The 19,815-nt window shown below is 40.6% G+C and overlaps 3 protein-coding genes, 1 long non-coding RNA gene and 2 other non-coding genes across 14 annotated transcripts; 3 read left to right on the plus strand and 3 right to left on the minus strand.

Moving 5' to 3' along the window:
* Positions 1 to 1,147: 1,147 nt before the first annotated feature.
* im:7138535 (uncharacterized protein LOC797998 homolog) lies at positions 1,148 to 5,510 on the plus strand. Its single transcript, XM_056441583.1, has 8 exons — positions 1,148 to 1,283; positions 1,522 to 1,628; positions 2,020 to 2,145; positions 3,003 to 3,262; positions 3,356 to 3,436; positions 3,946 to 4,062; positions 4,186 to 4,332; positions 5,064 to 5,510. Exons 1-8 carry the CDS (start codon positions 1,240 to 1,242, stop codon positions 5,232 to 5,234), a joined length of 1,053 nt encoding a protein of 350 aa, XP_056297558.1. The 5' UTR covers positions 1,148 to 1,239; the 3' UTR covers positions 5,235 to 5,510.
* A 921-nt stretch (positions 5,511 to 6,431) lies between these two features.
* Positions 6,432 to 8,665, plus strand: chchd2 (coiled-coil-helix-coiled-coil-helix domain containing 2). The gene is made up of 4 exons (XM_056441600.1): positions 6,432 to 6,569; positions 7,409 to 7,652; positions 7,961 to 8,129; positions 8,533 to 8,665. The coding sequence occupies exons 1-4, from the start codon at positions 6,520 to 6,522 to the stop codon at positions 8,541 to 8,543; spliced, it is 474 nt and encodes a 157-aa protein (XP_056297575.1). The 5' UTR covers positions 6,432 to 6,519; the 3' UTR covers positions 8,544 to 8,665.
* A 335-nt stretch (positions 8,666 to 9,000) lies between these two features.
* phkg1a (phosphorylase kinase, gamma 1a (muscle)) lies at positions 9,001 to 16,835 on the plus strand. Its single transcript, XM_056441582.1, has 10 exons — positions 9,001 to 9,354; positions 10,283 to 10,419; positions 11,795 to 11,973; positions 12,129 to 12,183; positions 12,268 to 12,333; positions 12,429 to 12,592; positions 14,677 to 14,767; positions 14,892 to 15,045; positions 15,151 to 15,276; positions 16,011 to 16,835. Exons 2-10 carry the CDS (start codon positions 10,337 to 10,339, stop codon positions 16,272 to 16,274), a joined length of 1,182 nt encoding a protein of 393 aa, XP_056297557.1. The 5' UTR covers positions 9,001 to 9,354; positions 10,283 to 10,336; the 3' UTR covers positions 16,275 to 16,835.
* A 96-nt stretch (positions 16,836 to 16,931) lies between these two features.
* On the minus strand, positions 16,932 to 19,806 carry LOC130211016 (uncharacterized). Of its 9 annotated transcripts, XR_008834907.1 has the most exons (5): positions 19,226 to 19,393; positions 18,584 to 18,643; positions 17,279 to 18,206; positions 17,096 to 17,151; positions 16,932 to 17,022 (listed from the first exon to the last, which is right to left on the minus strand). It is a non-coding gene; the product is annotated as an uncharacterized LOC130211016 (long non-coding RNA). The 9 variants fall into 9 exon arrangements; XR_008834903.1 differs by having other exon boundaries at positions 17,096 to 18,206; XR_008834905.1 differs by having other exon boundaries at positions 17,003 to 17,547; positions 17,907 to 17,972; positions 19,226 to 19,394.
* Positions 17,230 to 17,365, minus strand: LOC130211389 (small nucleolar RNA SNORA15). The gene has a single exon (XR_008835025.1). It is a non-coding gene; the product is annotated as a small nucleolar RNA SNORA15 (small nucleolar RNA).
* On the minus strand, positions 17,738 to 17,872 carry LOC130211390 (small nucleolar RNA SNORA15). Its single transcript, XR_008835027.1, has one exon. It is a non-coding gene; the product is annotated as a small nucleolar RNA SNORA15 (small nucleolar RNA).
* Positions 19,807 to 19,815: the final 9 nt, after the last annotated feature.

The raw sequence follows: 19,815 nt of genomic DNA on the forward strand, positions 1-19,815 counted from the left end.
ATCTGAACATGTGCAATATCCCCATATCACTGTCCCCTCCCCCTCCTTCTTTCCTTTTACAAGCCAGGTACAGCACTAGCCTACTTACATACTTATTACTGTTTATACTGTAAATATTGCATACATACACATTACCACACTATGTACAGTGTGTTTTTTGTACGGTGTTTTTTGAGATATGTTTCATATTTCTATTATTGTTACTGTTACTGTTATTATAGTGTGTTGTTTTGTACCTCTTGACTCGGAGAACCCTGCAAAAATAATTCCGATGTGTCTGGACTGCTGGTCTAGGCACAGATGGCAAATAAAAAACCTTAAACCTTAAAACCTTAAACCATGATGCAGAATAGCTCCTAATATATTAGATACTATACATTTTCACTGAAGCATTAACATGTGAACTGCATTTCGATTTTGGTTTAGGTGAAGCTAAACAACTTTATTCAGTGCTTCATTGTGTCTTTTCAGTTTTAACTAACACTCTAAAGCAAATAAAGTAAACTTACTTACTTATAAAGTAAAGTACAAAGTACAATATTTACTCTGAAATGTGGTGGCTTCGAAGTATTAAGTAGTATTTAATGGAAATACACATGTAGTACAAGTACCTCAATATTGCACTGCAGTACTGTATATTTGAAGGCCGGTTGTAACGCCAATGTGTTATTATATTATTAGTTGTTAGTTGATATCCTCCAGCAGACCACCACGGACCTCTAGCGCCCCCTGGTGGACACTAATGTAAACACAACACTGATTGCCGTGTTAGGAAAAGTATAGAAACTGTGACTGAATATTTTTTTATTGAAATTAAAGTGTATGACTAAGAGTAATATTGATGTTGTTTTTATTATTATTACTTTTATCATCATTATTACATTTATTTTATTTGTATACATGTTTTAGTTTGTTGTTTACAATTTGATTTAAATTAATCTTTTTTTAAAAACTTTTTTAGTTTTGCTATTCAGTTATAAAAATGATTTGCTTTGTACTTCTTTTTATTTTTTAAAGATCGTTGTTGCATGAATAACATTATTTTATTTAATGATTATAGAAAGCACTACACACTCCGGCCACCAGGTGGCGGTACGTGACCTTTCACTCTATACATCAAACGATAAAATAAAATAAAAAGAGGAAGCACCATTATAAACACGCGTGAACTTTGTGTTGGGAAGAACTGACTTAACCTTAACAGATTTATATACATTGTTTTACATTTAAATAGTGACAATGGCGAGGAGCTCAGGGACAGTTTCAGCTCTCAAAGATTTAGGGTGAGTAACTGCTTCCGTGTTTACTGCGTAGTCCCCTAACGTCAACTTCGTGTGTTACAGAAACTTATTACAAGCTCTCGTTTAGGACAGTTTGATACAAGTTAACTAACTTTATCGATAAACACTCCAATCTCTTGTTAAATGTGTAATTGTGTATCGATATTCTGGCCTCTCCTAGTCTTATTAGGACCAACGCGAAGCAGCTTAACGTCACCTGTCGTCTTAACTTCCGGCTCAGGTACCCGGGCAGCGCGTGCCTCTCGCGGTGTCGGTGTGATGAGCTCCCCTGCCCGCTGCTCACCTGGCTGACCACCCAGCTCACGGCTCTTCGTCCGGAGCTACAAGGTGTTTATACTTTTTGTAATATATATATATATATATATATATATATATATACATATTACAAAAAGTAATATATATATTTATATATTACAAAAGGTAATATATATATATAGTTTTTTTTATTTATTACAAAAAGTAATATATATATATTTATATATTACAAAAGGTAATATATATATATATATATATATATTACAAAAAGTAATATATATATATATAAATATACATATTACAAAAAGTAATATATATATTTTTAATTTATTACAAAAAGTAATATATATATATTTATATATAACTTGTTGTAATTAAAAAATATTTATATTTATTTCCTGTTATATAAACCATATACCTAATTTCTGATATATCAACCTTATCTTTCTTCTCTTTTTTTTAGACTCGAGCAGAACAAGTGACGTCTTGCTGGTGAGGGAGTTGAGGACCCTGCTGTCAAACATGTTGTCTCCCCTCACTGTGTTGACGTCAGAGGTGCTGGAGCCCTCCATTCTCAACAAAGTCACCGGTGAGAAAATATATTAGGTCCATGAGTTGTATTTAAAGTTATAATAATGAAGGATGCATCTTCTTCAACAGATTGTTCAAGCTTTTTTTCCTTCTTTTAACCCTTGTGTTGCTTTAGGGTCATTTTAACCCGAATCAATATTACACCCTCCCCCCGCCTATGGGTCATTTTGACCCGATTCAATGTTTCACCTCCTGTTACCTTTATATTTACTAACATATTTTACCCTTTGGGTTCAATTTGACGCCAGCAATTAAAACCTCCAGAACATTATTAGAATTAATATTGTTTTCCAAGTTTAAGTGTGAGGCACTCTATGTTTGTTTGTTGACTACCGAAAGAACACCGACATTAAACATTGAATGGGGTCAAATTAATCCTAAAGCGGGGGGAGGGTGTAATTTGATCGGGGTCAATGACCCTAAGGCAACACAAGGGTTAAAAAAAGTTAAAGTAGGCATCAATTAGACATTTACAGATGTCTTTCAGACAATTGCCTTGCATGTGCAGATTTTTAGATGATGCTCATTTTAATGACACACATATTTAGAGCAAGAAGTGTAAAACACAGGATAAAACACAAAGAAAACAATGTATACCTAGGGAGTGATCTATTCTCTATTGTACATCCATTAATTTATGAAAATAAAATCAGGTCTATGAGGTGTTGTGTATGTAGCCCATTGTTCCCAATATGGCCTGTAGATGCCGTTATCTTCTCCATGTTGTAACGTCCATCCATGTATTCAGAGTAGGACTTTCTTGTGATAACCATTTCCTGGTGATAGTCTTTTTGCCAGCCGTACATTTATGAAATATATGTCTCTTTTTGACTGTTTGTTCAATATTTTTTTTAGAGTTCCTCGTAGCAGAATTGCAAGCGGCTCACATAACGAGGCGTAAGGACTCGCATCCCGAGGAGAAAACGACGGGAGACGAGTCTGAAAAAGAGCAGCGAGTGAGAGACCGCAGCCGTGAACCGGCCGAGTTCGGTGAGGAAGACGAAGATGACGACGCCAAAGACAGGAGGAAGGCGGAGATGCAGGCGGAATGGATTCTGCTGCTGCACGCCCTGGACATGGACGCCTCCTCACATTTTACAGACGTTTCAAGTGAAGTAAGTTTGACGTAGAGAGACTGAGAGACGTCACGACTACGAACAGAGGTACCAAATGCTTTAAAAAAAAATGTATTTAATTTTTTTTTGCAGGTGGAGTCGAGGCTCACTCGTCTCCCGTGTGGAAACATGACAAACCCGCTTCTCAACAACAGCCTCAGCTCGGAGCAGTGGGTATGTTCAATTCAGTTTATTTTATATAGCCCGATATCACAAATTAGGAATGTGCCTCAGAGGATTTTACAATCCGTACACATACGACATCCCTGACCTTTGACCTCACATCGAATCAGGAAAAACTCCCAAGAAAAAGAAGAAAAAACCTTCAGGAGAGCAACAGGGGAGGATCCCTCTCCAGGATGGACAGAATAGATGTCATGTGACCAGAATGAAGCGTTACAGAGTTACATAAACACATTCAATGAATATTACGGTGTATGAATAATTAGTAGTAGGCCTAGTCCACGATCCAGACCTCCACAATCCATGTAACATGGAGGTAGAGACTTATCAGGTGCAGGCCTGGTGGAATATATGAAAACAGATGTCTTTCATTCAGATTCCACCCGTCATACATTTCCCATGATCCTCCACAGATCTTCTTCGTCACATGTGTAACTCTTTGAGCCCTTAAACCTTCTTTATTTTAATTTTTATGGTTTTATCCCCTTTCTGCTTCTCAGGTGCAAGTTAAAAAGATCAATCAACTTCTGTCCGAGGACTATCGCTGCCGGCGACAAATGATGATCAAACGCTTTCAGGTGACACTCGAGTCGTTTGCGTGGGGAGAAAAACAAAAGGTGGGTGGAACTCCCTCTTTTTAAGAGCGGTCATACCAAAGTGTATCATTTTGTTTATTGAGATTCGTGATTACAACAAACGGCACAGTTCAATAATTTTTATTTAAATTGTTGTATTTACAGGAGCGCAGTGAAGCTCTGGCCTCGGTGCCTCCTCTGTCCTCCCTCTCCGGCTCCTCCCGAGTGTCCTCTTCTCTTCTGATTGCCGCCAGAGAGGATAAGTTCCTCATGGAGCCCATCAGGGCTGGAACAAGCACCCCCGTCTACAAGGTACGACTGTGAACCGATAGATATAAAAACTGTTCCTGTGATTCTGTAAGAAGACCTCCGTAAGCTCAAAATACAGATGGCCCCTTAATTCCTATTTGGTGTCACCCAGCGGCATAAATACACAAGGGTAAAACCACTAATAATCTAATTTTGCACCTGATGTCACTCGGAGAGGGGGAAAAAATGCCCCCATAATTTCCTCAAATAATTATGATAATTTAATAGCATTTTGTTCTTTGTTGTGTGTGTCCTATCTGTATTACCTGTAATAGGTAGGTACACACAAAAAATCAATAAATAAATAAAAATATAATAAAAAAACTAAAAAATAAGTTATAATTCCGAATAGTTGTTTAAAAAATGTCTTAACAATAAATAACCACAAAGAAATAAAAATACAATTGAACATAATTCTCTGATTTTCTGTTTGTTTTTTGTTTAAAAAATCTAAGAAAATACTTTGAATCTGTAGACTACTGCCTAATTGTCTTATTATTACCTAATAGTCTTATTATTGCCTAATAGTCTTATTATTGCCATTTGTATGACAATTGCTCATATGCTGTAAGTCTAAATAAGTATATTTAATATTTTTGAAAAAACGTTAAATGTTATTTCACAAGTTTCAAAAAGTGACCCCAATTTATTTTGTAATGCCCCTGAATTTCAGTCAGTAGCGGAAAAAAATACCCCCTAAAAAATATGTACATTTCCTACCCTGGTCTCACCAGATGTTGATGGGCAGCGTACCAGACAGAGGAGGGCGACCAGGAGAGCTGGAGGCTCCTATGCCGGCGTGGAGCAATCAAAGATCGAAAGGAAACCGATCAGGACGAGGAGGTGGACAACATCAACAACATCGGTTTGCTGACAAGAAGAAGAAAGGGAAAAATGAGAAATGAGTCTTTCTCTTACTGCTTAATTTGAGAAATAAGTGATAATTTTTCTTTATTGAAATTTGTGTTCTGAAATAATACATGTCGATGGATTGCTACATATGTTATCGTTGTTTTGCTTCTCATCGCTATAATGTACTGGTATTTTACCAGATATTTTTGTTGGGGAAAATGATTACTTTACTCTTTTAAAGGAATAACACTGTTTTTGTATGAGTTGGCACTTTGCACATTTATATGTATGTTTGTTTTGCTGAAGAATAAACCTAGGAAACAAAGAAATGCATTGTTGTGTAATGCTGTTCTGCTTAAGACACCCTTGCAACAACTGTCTAAATATTCAATTACCATTTATTATGTTGAACATTTCACTGATGTAAATTATATTCTCTTATATGAGCAAATTGGTTTAGCTATATTTAGTTGTGTTTGGCTGAATCTGCCTCTATAATAATTTTGCAGATAATTTGGGAACTGAGTCTCATCTTTTGTGTTAGTCTGTATAGGGACATTGCAGTTTAGGAATGTGGAACATCATGTGTTATTTTTAATATGTATTTATTATCCCAGTCTCCTGAGGTTGAAACAAGCTGAATTGCTATTTGGTTTTACTTAATTTGTTATTGGAAATGCTAAAAAAAAAATTACTGCAGCAATTTGGGCAACAATTAAACGATAATTAAGTGAATGATTCACAGAAGGCATGCTTGTAAATGGATGATTTTAAATTTAAAGAAGGCATATGACGTACAGTGTAAACTACATACTTTTCAAAACGTAATATTCAATATACAGATCACAATTTAAATACCTGTTGAATAAATAAGGATCTAATTTAAAACACTATTATGAAAAGCAGCTTATGTTTACATTTCCTAATAATATTGTTCATTATTCAAAACAATATTAAAATACATATTTAAATATTAACCATTACGGTTTTAATATATATATATTTATTAATGTATTTTTTTTTCTTCTCTTTTTCTTTGTTACGGTTAAACACATTCAGTATCCCAATGTTTCGTTCCTTTAGTTTTTTTTCATACAGGTGTTACGTCGTAGTTGGTTCCCGAGTCGAATGGTGTTCCCCTCTTAAAGTGACAGCGCCCCCCCTCGGCGGGAGGGTTTAGCTTCGAGGGAAGCGCCGCCCGACATAACACCGGAAGTTATCCCACAGAAAAATGATGTAACGCATTAACTTCCGGATTAGATAAAGGTCGACATTATAAAGTAGCCTGCGGATCTGCGTCCCGTTTATAACTCAGAAATATTACCAAGAATTCACAAAATGCCGAGAGGAAACAGAAGCCGGTCGTCCAGGATGGCGCCTCCTGCCAGGTAACGAGTGTTGAATCACTTATGTCGGCTCACAAATCTCGCGTAACGGTTAACGTGTCACGCGTTAGCTCGTTATTAGATTAGCGAGTAGCTAGAACTAACTTGACACGTTAATAATGTTTAAACATCTTAATGTCTTCCTTTTCTACCGGGTCATTGACTAAGTAGTGAAGGTTACAGTGTGAAAGGTTAAAATGTAAAATCTACATCATGGCGATGTTGCCGGTAATGTGACGTCACAGTGTCACAATAAAACGGGTTTAAACTGTGTGGATTTACATCAAACGGAGATCAACGTCAGCTGTTTGGTACTATTTTGGGACTTTAATTCATAAACAATTTAAAACTCTTAACATTATCCTGGTCTGTGTTTTCTGAATGCGTCACACATCAACACCGAATGTCCTAAAATTGTTTGTCGTGATATCTACGTCACGTTTATTTTCGGATGACGTCAGCCACATCTAGTTTCGATAAAAGCTCAGGACACTAGATACTAGGCCTTTGCTCCACTGTCAATGACCTCAGGTGACACCGTATGTCAGTCCCACATACAGTGACAACACTGATATGTTATACTACTTTTCTCTCTCTATTGCACACGGTAAATAGCTTTTTGTATAAGATCTGTATGTGACTACGTGTCTTCCTGTTTTATATATGAATATAATTTTTATCCTGGGGGTTTTCCATCGTCAACTTCAGCCTTGGTGAGATCCTCTTTTCTCGAGAGTTGATGTTTTTGTCATTAATTCAAAACTAATTTGAAACCAGCACTTGTGCCAGTTGTTGACAGTGTTTTGGACCCTGTATTTTAAACGACTTTCTCTTTATTGCAGGGCCCAATCACCCCCACCCATGGCCAGGGCTGCACCCCGTCCCTCCTATGCCCCGGCTCCAATGCACGCTCCTCCATCTGCTCTGGCTGCTCCGGCCGCAGCACCCAAGCAGCCCGGCATGTTTGCCCAAATGGCGACTACGGCCGCTGGCGTGGCGGTGGGCTCTGCGGTCGGACACACCCTCGGCCACGCTATGACCGGAGGAGGATCCTCGGAGCCTGCCCAGCCTGATGTCACATACCAGGTAAATAAACCGGCGTTTACCAAGTCATAAGACTGAAATAGCCCCGGGGGCAGATTAGTGTGTCTTTTCCTGTGGGAGGTAGGTACGTAAACGGGTGTTTTTTGTGGGTTGGATTACTGTGAGCCATGTACATCATCATACTCTCACCTTCACCTTGGTTTATCCAATTAACTATTGTATGGATACATGTGGTATTTTTTTTCTAATAGCATTAGCACGAAGATATCTTCTGAAATAAATGATGCAAATGACAACGCCTACAATGGATGTATGACGGATCCCCATCATCTTCCTTGTGTCTTTTTTAGGAGCCGTACCAGCAGCAGCCGCAGTCCATGTACCAGGAGCAGCCCCCTCAGCAGCAGCAGGGCTGCTCCTATGAGCTCAAACAGTTCATCGAGTGCGCCCAAAGCCAGAGCGACTACAAGCTCTGCGAGGGCTTCAGCGAGGTGCTGAAACAGTGCAAGTTCTCTAATGGTGAGTAAAAAGATTCCACATGAATACACATGTATAGCTTTCAACAGTGCACCACTCATGTAAATGGTAGTTTATAGTTTTTAATTCACACACTCTTGTATTTTAACAGATTTATACATTGTCTCTTTAGTCCTGCTGTTCTTTATACATTTGTGTTAACGCTCCCAAAAAAAGGAGGATTTGCATGAGCACTGAGTCATTGGGACGTCATAGCCACGTGACTTTGCATTATCCCATCATGGGTCTTATGTAATTTGTTGCAATACACCATGTGGCCACGAGGAGGCGGAGATGTCAAGGCTTTCTAAATGAGTTGCATAACGCTTCTATTATAGGATTATACCATTTTTTATTAGAAGTAGGAAAACTTGTCGAATTCTCTCCAATTTTCTTTTCTCCACAGGTATGTCATAAGACGGAGACACACCTGGAGAATGAAGAGCGCACACAAACTGTAATGAGCCACCAAGCTGGATGAAGTGTTATAACCTCCAATAAAATAAATAAACATGCTTAATGTTGACAGCTGACTATCACTAGAAGGCATCTTTGTGTTCATTCTCAGGACATTGCTCTACAGAGTTTGTAATAATAGTCGTAAAAATAGTTTATATATATTTTGCTGCGTGTTGATTTGAGTAGTCACCGGTGATTTTTCCGTAAGCTTGAGTTGCTTTTTAATTTAAATTGAACTGCGCATGTTTCCAAATGTCCTCTGGATTGTTGACGTCGGCAACATGTTTTTAAGATTTCAAAAACAATAAAGCCCTTCCATCATAAAAGCAGAGCGAGTCTTTTTAATCTATTTCACTGCCTGTTTAATGTTACACTGGACTTTATAAGAAAAGTTTCTATTTTTACGTTAACTTTTCTTTAATTAGAGGTGGCCGGGGCACCTGTCTCGTCACTCTGAATTGAATGCACGTGCACGAGGTGCGCGAGCCCTCACGGCGAGAGCAGCAGCGACACGCTGCTATTCCATGTGTCCACCGTGTGTGTTGGTGTGTGTGCACACACGCGTTCAGAGTGCTGCGGAGGAGGAGGAAGCATTTAATTATTTTCGGCCTCTTGACATTGAAAGCTCTTTTTTTCCATTTTCCGTGTGCAATGGCGGCGTCCCCGCACCGCCGCGACAGCACCGGGGTTTGACCCGGAGCTCTTCGTCCGTCCTTTGCTGCCTTGCTCGTGATGGATAACCGTACTAACCGGGACTGAGGCGAACGAGGTGAGAGACCCCCGACCCCCCGCTGCGTCTTTTTAATGTGTTTATTGCTGCAGCCTGCAGAAGGTCAAATAATGGCAGAGGACGTTGTTCCCACACATAGCGGCACCTCGAGTCGGTTAATGCACTTATCGCGGTCTCATGTGTTTTGGTAGTGGAGATGACATGTCCCTTCGGGGTTGCCGTAGAGAGGAAAGATATAGCGACATGGGGGAATAAATAAATAAAGAGTGGGCTGAACGACGTGTCTGATCTACATACTTTGTTTACGTGCACCTCGCACAGGAACCCAGAACACTTGGTTACATTCATATTAGTTATTGATATTACTGTTACGCAACACCAGTGAGCCGGTAGTTCAAACACCAACTGCCGTTCCCCCGGCGTATGAATGAAGGCGTCCATCTGAACCAGGTGACGTAATCATAAAGCATCGCAAACCTTTTAATTTTATTAAAAGAGTAAAATGTGCATGAAATAAGTCGTTAACCAGTCATATATATATGTATATATATATGTTTCAGTAATTCCATTTATTCTCCCTCCTTCTCCACTGCATCACAGAAGAAATTAATAATTTTCTACAGCACTATATATGTTTACATGGATAATTAGGACTTAGTTTGTATATCAAGATGTTACAAATGATGTGATGGATTTATAAAACGTGATGTATCGTTGCAGTAAATCTGCCATTTTATGATTAGTTTTATGTGACCAATCATTCGCCATTTATTATCTCAATTAATCATTAATTACATTTTAAAAAGGCCATGGATACATGATCCAACCAGTAGTCCCAACCTCCCAAAATATAAAAGTAAAAAAGAAAGGAGCACATGTTTGGCATTTTTGCATAAAACTTTAAACAATTTAAATAACAATACCCCCCCCCCCCGATGCTCGATTAATAAAGGAGTGTCTCCGTCAGACTGCTGTGAGCTGAGAGAGGACCTGCGGTGGTCGAACCGGCGTCACGTCCACCATGACCCGAGAGGAGGAGGTCCCCGACCCGGTGGGAGCCCAGGAGTTCTACGACAAGTACGAGACCAAGGAGATTCTGGGAAGGTACTGTATGTTCATAACTACTTTAATTAACCAGGAGCAGAGAAAAGGAAGAAGAAGATGAAGAAGAAGCATATTTCCCCCCCGACATGTTAAACTCTCCAGCAGCTCCACTTGTTAGTGTTGTTTATTTGATTGTTCGAAGTTTCCAAGAAGTCCCTGTAGAGAGAAATGCCTGCAGTGCCAGAGATTTTTGCTTCTTCTTCTCTCTCATCGTCATTCACCGCCTGACGGTGGGTGCTGTTACATAATGCCCCCTCCCCCCCCCCCCCACCCCGCCCTGCATTCATGAACTCCAGGGTGTTTTTGGACAAAAGGTTGAGTGTCCTGACTGGATGGCAGTGGCACCCTGTGAGATGACATAATAGCACTTTCTTTCGAAACATGCAGGTCACAAGGTCACAAACGGGGGAGGGGGGAGGGGAGTCAGTTTGGTTCCTCTACACCAGGGGTGTTGTGGCGTTTTTTCCAAAAATTGGACGTCTGGTAAAGTCATAATTCAGCCAACGACCTTCTCTCGTTCCCTCCTTTCCAACGGGAGGATTTATTCTCTGATCACGCGTGTAAAACACAAGCTCGATGCGGCGGCAATCACAGCGGGAGTCCTTCCCGGTCAGCTCAGGTCAGAACCCAAAACGACTGCCTTTCCCAAAACAAGTCCGTCTCTTCCAGCACCCACATTCCGTGAGGTCGTCCTGACCTCGGATCTGCTCGTCTGCTCCTTTCTCACAGGAGGGGGGCCCTCGTCCCCCTCTCTCATTGTGTGTGTGTGTGTGTGTGTGTTGCTTTGGGTGAGGCGGAGTGGCTAACCTTCGAGAGGCAGACATAATACTTATCGGCACATACTTCAGCTGCTGCGTGCTGTTTATTCTGAGGTTTAAAGGGACCTGGACATGACGGTCCAATTCAATAATTCAGATTAATATTAACAGTATTAATATCGGCATCAAAGGGTTGTAACTGAAACATATCAAACGTATAAACTACTCCAAATTATATTGTTAAATAACCCTTTTTGCATTTGATTATTTTTTATTTGAGTGTAGAAATATTGTAACATAAGAACATTTCTCAACCATTACAACATAAATCCATTTCATTTGAAACCTTCAAAATAAAAGCACGGGATATTTTTCTTTAAATTTCTTGACGGAAAAGGGGATCGTGTGTCTTTCAAGCCGTCGGGGGGCCACGTAAAATGACGCCTGAGCTCTAAAAGGTCTTCATAAATATAAATGACCATGAGGAAAGGACAGTAATGCCCTTCAAGGTGAGGCAGCTCTTCCACAGGTAGCGTTCCAGTCGTATGGAGGAGCAACGGCACCCGACGGTCATCACCCCAAAGCGGCAGCCGACGTCTTTTCGTCCTCGTCCTCAGGGGCGTGAGCAGCGTGGTGTGCCGCTGCATCCACAAGAGGACGTCCAGGGAGTACGCGGTGAAGATCATCGACATCACCCCCTCGGACAAGATGACGCCGCGGGAGATCGAGGAGATCAGAGCGGCGACGGTGAAGGAGATCGACATCCTGAAGAAAGTCTGCGGACAAGACGACATCAGTAAGGCCCCGGCGATTAAGACAGAGTGTGTGCATCAGCAGCTTTTAGTTAAACCTGAATCTACAATCAAAGGTCTCAGAAAGCCCAAATAGAGGTCAGCTGTGGTCAGCTGTCCATGAAATCCTGAGTGTACCTCAAATGTCTCTCCTCTCCAGTTCAGCTCAAAGACTGCTACGAGTCCCACGCCTTCTTCTTCCTGGTTTTTGACCTGTGAGTGGCGAGTTTTTAGTCGATTTGAGTTTTAAACCGAAATTCGAGCAAGCAGCTTTTTAAAATGTTTTTTTTCCCCCGCAGGATGAGGAGAGGTGAACTTTTCGACTACCTCACGGAGAAAGTTACTCTGAGTGAGAAGGAAACCCGGTGAGTGAGAGTGTTAAACTATCCACTCAAGACTTAAAAAAACAAGATGAATTGTCCTGATTCTGGTCGGGTTTGGTTGTTTTGTCGGTTTTTAGGAACATCATGCGTCCTCTGATGAAGGTGGTCCAGTTTCTGCACGGCCAGAACATCGTCCACCGGGACCTGAAGCCCGAGAACATCCTGTTGGACGACCGGATGAACATCAAACTCACCGACTTCGGCTTTGCCGTGCAAACCAAGCCGGGACAGAGGCTCAAAGGTCAGCGACACGGAAACCAACCAGCGGACATTATGTTCATCAAATGTATCTGAATACAATTCAGGTCCTTTCCATAACTGACACGTTTACATTCAGGTCGTCCAAGTCACCCAAAAATCGTTAACAGTAAAATATTCAGAGCAGAAATTCCCACCGGTGTACTCGGATATACAATATGTTTGGGGTCACTTAGAAAGTCCTTATTTTTCACGGAGGGGTAGAAAACCCTTGAAAACCCTTTTTATGTGAGCGCAGCTGAAAACAGTTATGCTGGTGAGAGAAGCTATAAAACTGGCCATCCTTTGAGCCACAAGTTTGAAGAACATTAATATTTACAATAAAAATCATTATTACTAACCTTGTCAATATTGTAAAGTAGTTCTGAAACTGGGCACTTCGCAGATGATGGAAAACAGGCTCCCGGACGCGCGTGAATTAAGTTATCAACATTTAATGGCAGGAAGTGTAAAACAAACATTCAAGGCCTCACGATCGTGATCTTCATCGGCTCCTCCGCCCTCCTTCCGGCGTCAAGAATACCTGTGGAAGAGACCCGATTTCTCTAATCCACGGAGTTTTATACTCAATGTCCCTGGCCCCGGTCAAAACGTCACTTCCGGTCAAGTCGCTAAACAAGTATTTTCACAATAAGAGTCCCGTCTTGTTGTTGTCCGCATAAAAGTCACTTTCACAATAACAGTCTTGTTTTTGTAAGTCACTTCACGGAATTCAACCGGCCTCGTGCAATATACATTAATTCTTGCCATTTACATTTGCATAGTCAACATTACCCCTATGCTTCATAATACATTAATAACAATATCAATATTCTCCCTAATATTTTCTATTATAATATCTTTCTATATGTATTAATTTAAAAGATAAGACCTCTGCAGATGTTATCAAAATAAACTATTACAACCTAACAATATCTTGACTATATTTTACATTCATTTTGCGATTAATTTGATAAAATGAAAGTGAGTTTTCAAATAACACCAAATTGTCTGGGTGACCCCAAACTTCTGAGCGGTGGTGTATTTGTTTTTATGACAGTTACTATGTTTAAAAGCTTCGGTGCTGCAGCAGCAGCTGGTGGAGGTCGGCTCAGGGTCCGGTTGCATCACATCTCTCCGAGCTGTTCTTCCAAAGGTTAAGAGGCAACGGGACACTCGGAGGACACTGACCTTTCCAATGAGACTCCCGAGATCATCGGATCGTTATGAGCAGAGAGTCAAATGTCCCGTCACGGAACCGTGCATCCTCAAATAATATTGTTCGGTGGGTAAAATCGGATTAATTCTGTCGATTTACAGGAAACCCGGCGACACTTAATCTGGAAGTTGCCGACAAAATGAACGTCTGAATGCAAACTGGCGGATCATGTTCAACATTTCTAAAAGGTGTCGTGCTCAGTGATGTTCTACCGAGACAGAAGACACCTGTACTCAAGTCGGCTTGTTTGAGTGGGGTTAAAAAGTAAAAGTCATAATGTGATTTAATGATTTTTTTAAACTCCTTTTGCTTGGAGAAGGAATTACAGAAAAGACAACATTATTATTATTATTATTATTATTATATTTATTATTATTACTATATTTATTATTATTACTATTATTATTAATAAGCTTTTATGGCTCATGGTTGACTGAGAAGCTCTTGCATTGATGTTTTAGAGACACATTGACTGCACATGTTGTCGGTTTCCTTTTTGTTCCCTCTTGCAAAGCACTTTGTAATCTCTGAGATTATCCTGCTACTTTAAATACTCTTCAACAGAGGAGCCAATGCACTTTGTTTAAGTAGTTTACAAAGGGTAAGTTCCATAGCACTTCTTCTGGAGTATAAGTGTGATGTGGCTCAGGGCTTAGAGTGGGGCTTCCTCCAATCACAAGGCTGCTCTTGGGGAAGGGTTGGATCCAGAGGTCAAATGTCCCGTATGTACGTGATGATCAACCATCAGATTAACAGTAAATCTCTTATTTTTTTTTTACACTCCTTTTGTGGTTTTGGTCAACTTTTTTTTGTCAATGGGACATTTTTTTGGTAAAAGTTCACGAATTTGATGCCTTATTGTGACGCAGAGGTGTGCGGGACCCCCGGCTACCTCGCTCCTGAGATCATCGAGTGCTCCATGGACGCCGGGCACGCGGGATACGGCACCGCGGTGGACATGTGAGCGACACGGCAGATCTCCTGTGATCCCGTGACCTGGCTCGCACGCTTTCCAGGTTATTGTCAGGATAATGAAGGTAGACTTGAAGCTTGATTTGCTCCCGGTTCGTTTTTCGGCCTGCAGATGGAGTTCAGGGGTCATCATGTACACGCTGCTCGCCGGCTCGCCGCCCTTCTGGCACAGGAAACAGATGATGATGCTGCGTATGATCTTGGCGGGCAGCTACGACTTCTCGTCTCCGGAGTGGGAGGACCGCTCCGACACCGTGAAAGATCTGGTAGCCTCCTCGTCTCTACGGCCGCTAGTTGGGTTTTGCTACACGTTTTTTTTATTTTTTATGACGAGAAGAATAGATAAAAACTCCTCGGTGCGGTCTCTTTAGATCTCCCGGATGCTGGTGGTGGACCCGACGCAGCGATACACGGCGACCGAGGTCCTCAACCACGCCTTCTTTTCTCAGTATGTGGTGAACGAGGTGCGGCAGTTCACTCCAATCAGGAGGTTCAAGGTAAGGAGGCGTACAAAAAAATAAGACGCATGCATTAAATTAACACACAGACGGCGTGTAAAACATAAATGTTTAGGTTTATTTCACACTAACACCACACGATTGGAAACTTTGATTATCACATACGAGAAGGAGTGTTCACTTTGATCTCAAGCCGTCCCGAGTCATAATTTGCATACAGAAACTTTTCATTAGAGTAAATTATTACATTAAATGTCATTTAGCTTCTTTTTTTATCCAAAGCGTCTCACAATAAGTAAATAAATGTCTTTCAAAGATTATTTTACAATTTATTTCACTCTTATATATTTACTCACGTGATTCGACCTTTCCTAATGCCTTATTTAATCATTGAGTTTATTATAAACACATTTTTAGTGTCCGTTGGTAAATTTTTTTTGTGCACCGAATTGAAAGAAAACTACATTGTCTGTAAAGATGGACAAAAAACCCCAAACGGTGTTTAAGAATGGTTACTAACAAAACCCACTGCTCCATAATAACTAAGGAAGGGTTAAATGCAGAGACTATATTTCATATATTGATGTAACTGTATTTTATTGTCATATTATATATAGTTTTCATTTCGTTTTGAACTAAGAGGGTAAGAAAGTCATTAAACAGTCCTAATGAGGCAGAATGAGTGAAGGATGGCTGGTTATGGGGTCTTAGATATGATTCACTGGTAAAGATGAGGGTCCGGTACACCGACAGCCGTAATGTTTCCTTTCCAGGTGATTTGCATCACCGTCCTCGCAACGATGCGAATCTACTGCAACTACCGGCGCGCCAAGCCCGTCACCAAGGAGGTGATCAAGAGCGACCCGTACGCCGTGAAGCCCATCCGCAAGCTCATCGACGCGTGCGCCTTCAAGGTCTACGGCCACTGGGTCAAGAAGGGACAAACGCAGAACAGAGCGGCGCTGTTCGAGAACACGCCCAAGGCCATCCTGCTGGCCATGGCCGCCGAGGCCGAAGAGCCGGCGCACGTCTGGTAACGAGACGCTCCTCAAAGGAAATGAACCGGGACAACGTCAGACGACCACGTGTGGAGCGCTCGCTTCACTCGTGAATTTTAACATGAAGCATTGGTATGAAAGTGTTGAAGAACACCGTATCCCAAATGTTGATTAAAATAAGATTTACTGGTAAAAAAAATTGTTTAGAGGAAATACTGCATGTCCTATAGAACTGAAAATGGACACTGCATGAATCTCTGCATCTCAGACACGGACAGTGTTGTTCCACCGTATGAAATCTAACAACATATTGGTTTTATTCAAGATTACTAGATGGGTTTGACTTTAAATGATAATTCATACATGGATTATGCCAACTCCTCATTTGTTGTCAGAACTTTCAGACAAATGCAAAACTTGTGGAAATAAGACAATTTAGATTTGATGAAGCAGTTAACCTGCATACTTGAAACGACGTACTGTGTAACATTTGACTTATGAAGGTAAACTGTACTAAACACCTGCGATGGACACTTTCATTCTTACCTCTTTGAAAAGAATGCTCTGGATTTATTTATTAAAATGTGCATTTAATTTACACCTGTGGTGCTTTTGAAATTTAAGATATCTGGATTACATTTTCTTTACCCATTTTTTCCAAACACAGTTAGACCTAAATGTAGAAAAGTAATCCACAGGACTCATTCTGAACAGTTACAAGTTTATTAGAAGAAGAGAGAGGTGCAGGCGATGTTCTCAGCACAAGACACTTCCGTCCCTGGCGGAGCTGAAAAACAATATTTAAAGAGTCAAATATAATCACAGCAAGGGTAAATAATATTTAATTATCATGTTCTTACCATGAACAGAAAGGAGGTGGATATTTTTCCTCATGGTCCCTTTTCAAAAGGAGCCACTGCAGAATAAAAAGAAAGATAAATGGAGCGAAAATAAAAAGTAGAAGTCGAGCAGCACATTAATTTTCTCATCTCATCTTTGTACTCATTCCTGCGCGGTTGGATGAGGCCGAGAGAAGCACTCACCCGTCACTTGGCAGAAATGAGACGAGGCTGTTGCATGGTGTCTGACTGTTTCCACCACAGAGCAGCTGGAACAGAATTCGTCCATGCCTCAATGGTGACTTCTTCACCGCTAGGAATACTAATTATGCTGCATGTCGGTGCACAACAGTGTGTGTGAACGTACCGTCGTTGGGCCTCTCTGTTGTAGAAACCATGTTTTCTTTGGCGATCAGCAGTGGGATTGAGCGAGCATTACAGCACTTCTCCAGAAATACATATTCTGACGAATCCTGCAACAACAACAAAAAGTAAATGAGGCTCCGAGATGAATTTGTCTGACAATGTTATCGAGCTTGTTTATTCTCACACAAACAAGAAATTGTAAGACGATAAAGCTTAACAATGCATTTGGTAAAATATCCTAATGACTAATAATAGTTGCAGCCTGGTAAGAAAATCATGGATCAAAAGAAACCACATTTCTGTATTCACTCTGACGTAAGAATGAGGCACGGCATTAGCACTCTGATCCTGGAGTCAGTGTGTGAAAACAATAATTTTGCACGGTGTCTGACTGCATTTACTACTTCAAGAGTAAAACAGAATTCGCCGCGCTTTTAAGTACACGTTATTGTGAAGTAGGAGTTACCTCTCCGTCGTGTTTGTACTCTTGGCCACATCAGGATCAATAATCCCATCTTCAGACGAGGGGCATCTGGAAGAGAGATCAGCAAACAGAACGTCAGCATTTATAAGAATTAACACCAATACAGATAAATAAGAAACATTCACTTTAAATACAGTCGGGGGGGGGGAAAGGATCTGCCTTTTTCGTGCCATTGGTATATTATTGTACAGCACTCTTGACTTTTCATAAGTATAAAATGAACGGTGCCTCAGTTCCATTCAGGGTCCCAGTGAGCAGGCCTGCACAACACCAGGGCCGACCCTAAGGCAGCAATAATCAGAAAGGAAATTATAGTAGATTAGGTTTTTATTTGAGGTATTTGGTATTATTATTATTGTACTTTTAATGTAATTGTTGTTTTCAAAGTCTAAGTGTTTTTGTGATAATTGATCATGCTGTACTGCATTTTATGTATTTGTATTGTAATGTTTTTTGCCTGGACCCCAGGAAGAATAGTCTCCACTCTTGTGTAGACTAATGGGGATCCATAATATACCAAACTACCCCAAGTGGAACGCTGCCATCATAAATGGCATTGAATGCATCCCTGTTTTTCCTATGAGACATGCCAAATTGTGACATTCCCAAGTGTTTAATTATTATCTTTCAGTATCATAACGAAGGGCATATCTCCTCACCTCTCGTCACGTGCGTCGGGAGCTCCTCCATGATGAGTCAGGTCATCTCCTCCAATGTACCTGTTATCACAAAGCACACAATGGTTACCCCAACACATCCCCGAGCATACATTATATGAGTCATACACACAAACAATCTTAATATCCTACTCAGATTAAAAGTATAGTTTCACACAAACGACTAATTATTAATAATAGTTGCAGTCTGGTAAAATAATCATTCAAACATACATTTCATATCAAAGGAAACCACATTTCTGTATTCACTCTGACGTTAGCACTCTAATCCTGGAGTCAGTGTGTGAACACAATAATTTGGCACGGTGTCTGACTGCATTTACGACTTCAAGAGTTAAACAGAATTCTCCGTGCTTTCAAATACATGTAAACTCGTTAGCTAGGTTAACTACGGGCCCATCTTTGGCAAAACAAGTCATTATCTATGCATTACCTGCATTTGCCTCGCGGTGTTATAGCAAACACATGTAAGAGACTACGTGACGAAACAACTGCTCAAGTAATATGTAAATTAGTGTTTCTTCTAGCTAGCAGCCACGTGTTTCCCACGTCCACACCCAAAAACTAAGCTAAATTAGCTAACTAACCAAATGCATCGAGCCAAATCTAGCCCACCTGGATTACCTGCAGCGTTAGATAGTCGCAGGGTCGTGTTCGTGTTGTTCCATTTAAAACCCGGTTCCGTTTCACAGTGAACGTGGCCGGTAGAGCGCGACGTGTTGAGTGTACGCGGGTCTCCATGCTGCTCGCCGCTGACTTCAATGTGGAGGAGCGACAACGCGTCACCCACGAAGAAGAACAACGCTTCCTGGTTTTCTTCTTCTCTGGTTGTTAATAGCAGGCCGGTAGCCAACATTTCGCTTTGTCGCCACCTACTGGATATAAACTGAACTATCTGTTTTTTCTAAATACAACAGGAACTCCTTCCCACTCATTCATTCCCCTTCTGCTCTAACTAGACCTGTGCGCCCAGATATCTTCTTTCCCTTCTATGTTCCTGCCAGTAGATGAGACTATATGCCAATATGAACTATCATTTAAATAATGTTGATAATAATTACCATTTTTAACATAAACCTGCAGCAACTAACACTATTATTTTGGATGCAACCTTTATTTGAGTGTTTGATTGCTCCAGAATTTGGTTGGACTGTATTTCCTTGATAGTTCACGTAATTAACTCCCTCATTGCTGCTTGGTTGTGACATTTTATT

The sequence above is a fragment of the Pseudoliparis swirei genome, chromosome 20 (genome assembly GCF_029220125.1).
Source record: "Pseudoliparis swirei isolate HS2019 ecotype Mariana Trench chromosome 20, NWPU_hadal_v1, whole genome shotgun sequence".
NCBI lineage: Eukaryota > Metazoa > Chordata > Actinopteri > Perciformes > Liparidae > Pseudoliparis > Pseudoliparis swirei.

What these genes read in the sequence shown, in the direction of transcription:
- im:7138535 (XM_056441583.1), top strand. Translation starts at nt 1,240, where the DNA reads ATGGCGAGGAGCTCAGGGACAGTTTCAGCTCTCAAAGATTTAGG. An exon ending in CATTCTCAACAAAGTCACCG is followed by an intron (nt 2,146 to 3,002) that starts GTGAGAAAATAT and finishes TATTTTTTTTAG; the next exon opens with AGTTCCTCGTAGCAGAATTG. An exon ending in CGTGGGGAGAAAAACAAAAG is followed by an intron (nt 4,063 to 4,185) that starts GTGGGTGGAACT and finishes TTGTATTTACAG; the next exon opens with GAGCGCAGTGAAGCTCTGGC.
- phkg1a (XM_056441582.1), top strand. Translation starts at nt 10,337, where the DNA reads ATGACCCGAGAGGAGGAGGTCCCCGACCCGGTGGGAGCCCAGGAGTTC. An exon ending in GCCGGGACAGAGGCTCAAAG is followed by an intron (nt 12,593 to 14,676) that starts GTCAGCGACACG and finishes ATTGTGACGCAG; the next exon opens with AGGTGTGCGGGACCCCCGGC. An exon ending in CCGACACCGTGAAAGATCTG is followed by an intron (nt 15,046 to 15,150) that starts GTAGCCTCCTCG and finishes CGGTCTCTTTAG; the next exon opens with ATCTCCCGGATGCTGGTGGT.
- chchd2 (XM_056441600.1), top strand. Translation starts at nt 6,520, where the DNA reads ATGCCGAGAGGAAACAGAAGCCGGTCGTCCAGGATGGCGCCTCCTGCC. An exon ending in AGGATGGCGCCTCCTGCCAG is followed by an intron (nt 6,570 to 7,408) that starts GTAACGAGTGTT and finishes TCTTTATTGCAG; the next exon opens with GGCCCAATCACCCCCACCCA. An exon ending in AGCCTGATGTCACATACCAG is followed by an intron (nt 7,653 to 7,960) that starts GTAAATAAACCG and finishes TGTCTTTTTTAG; the next exon opens with GAGCCGTACCAGCAGCAGCC.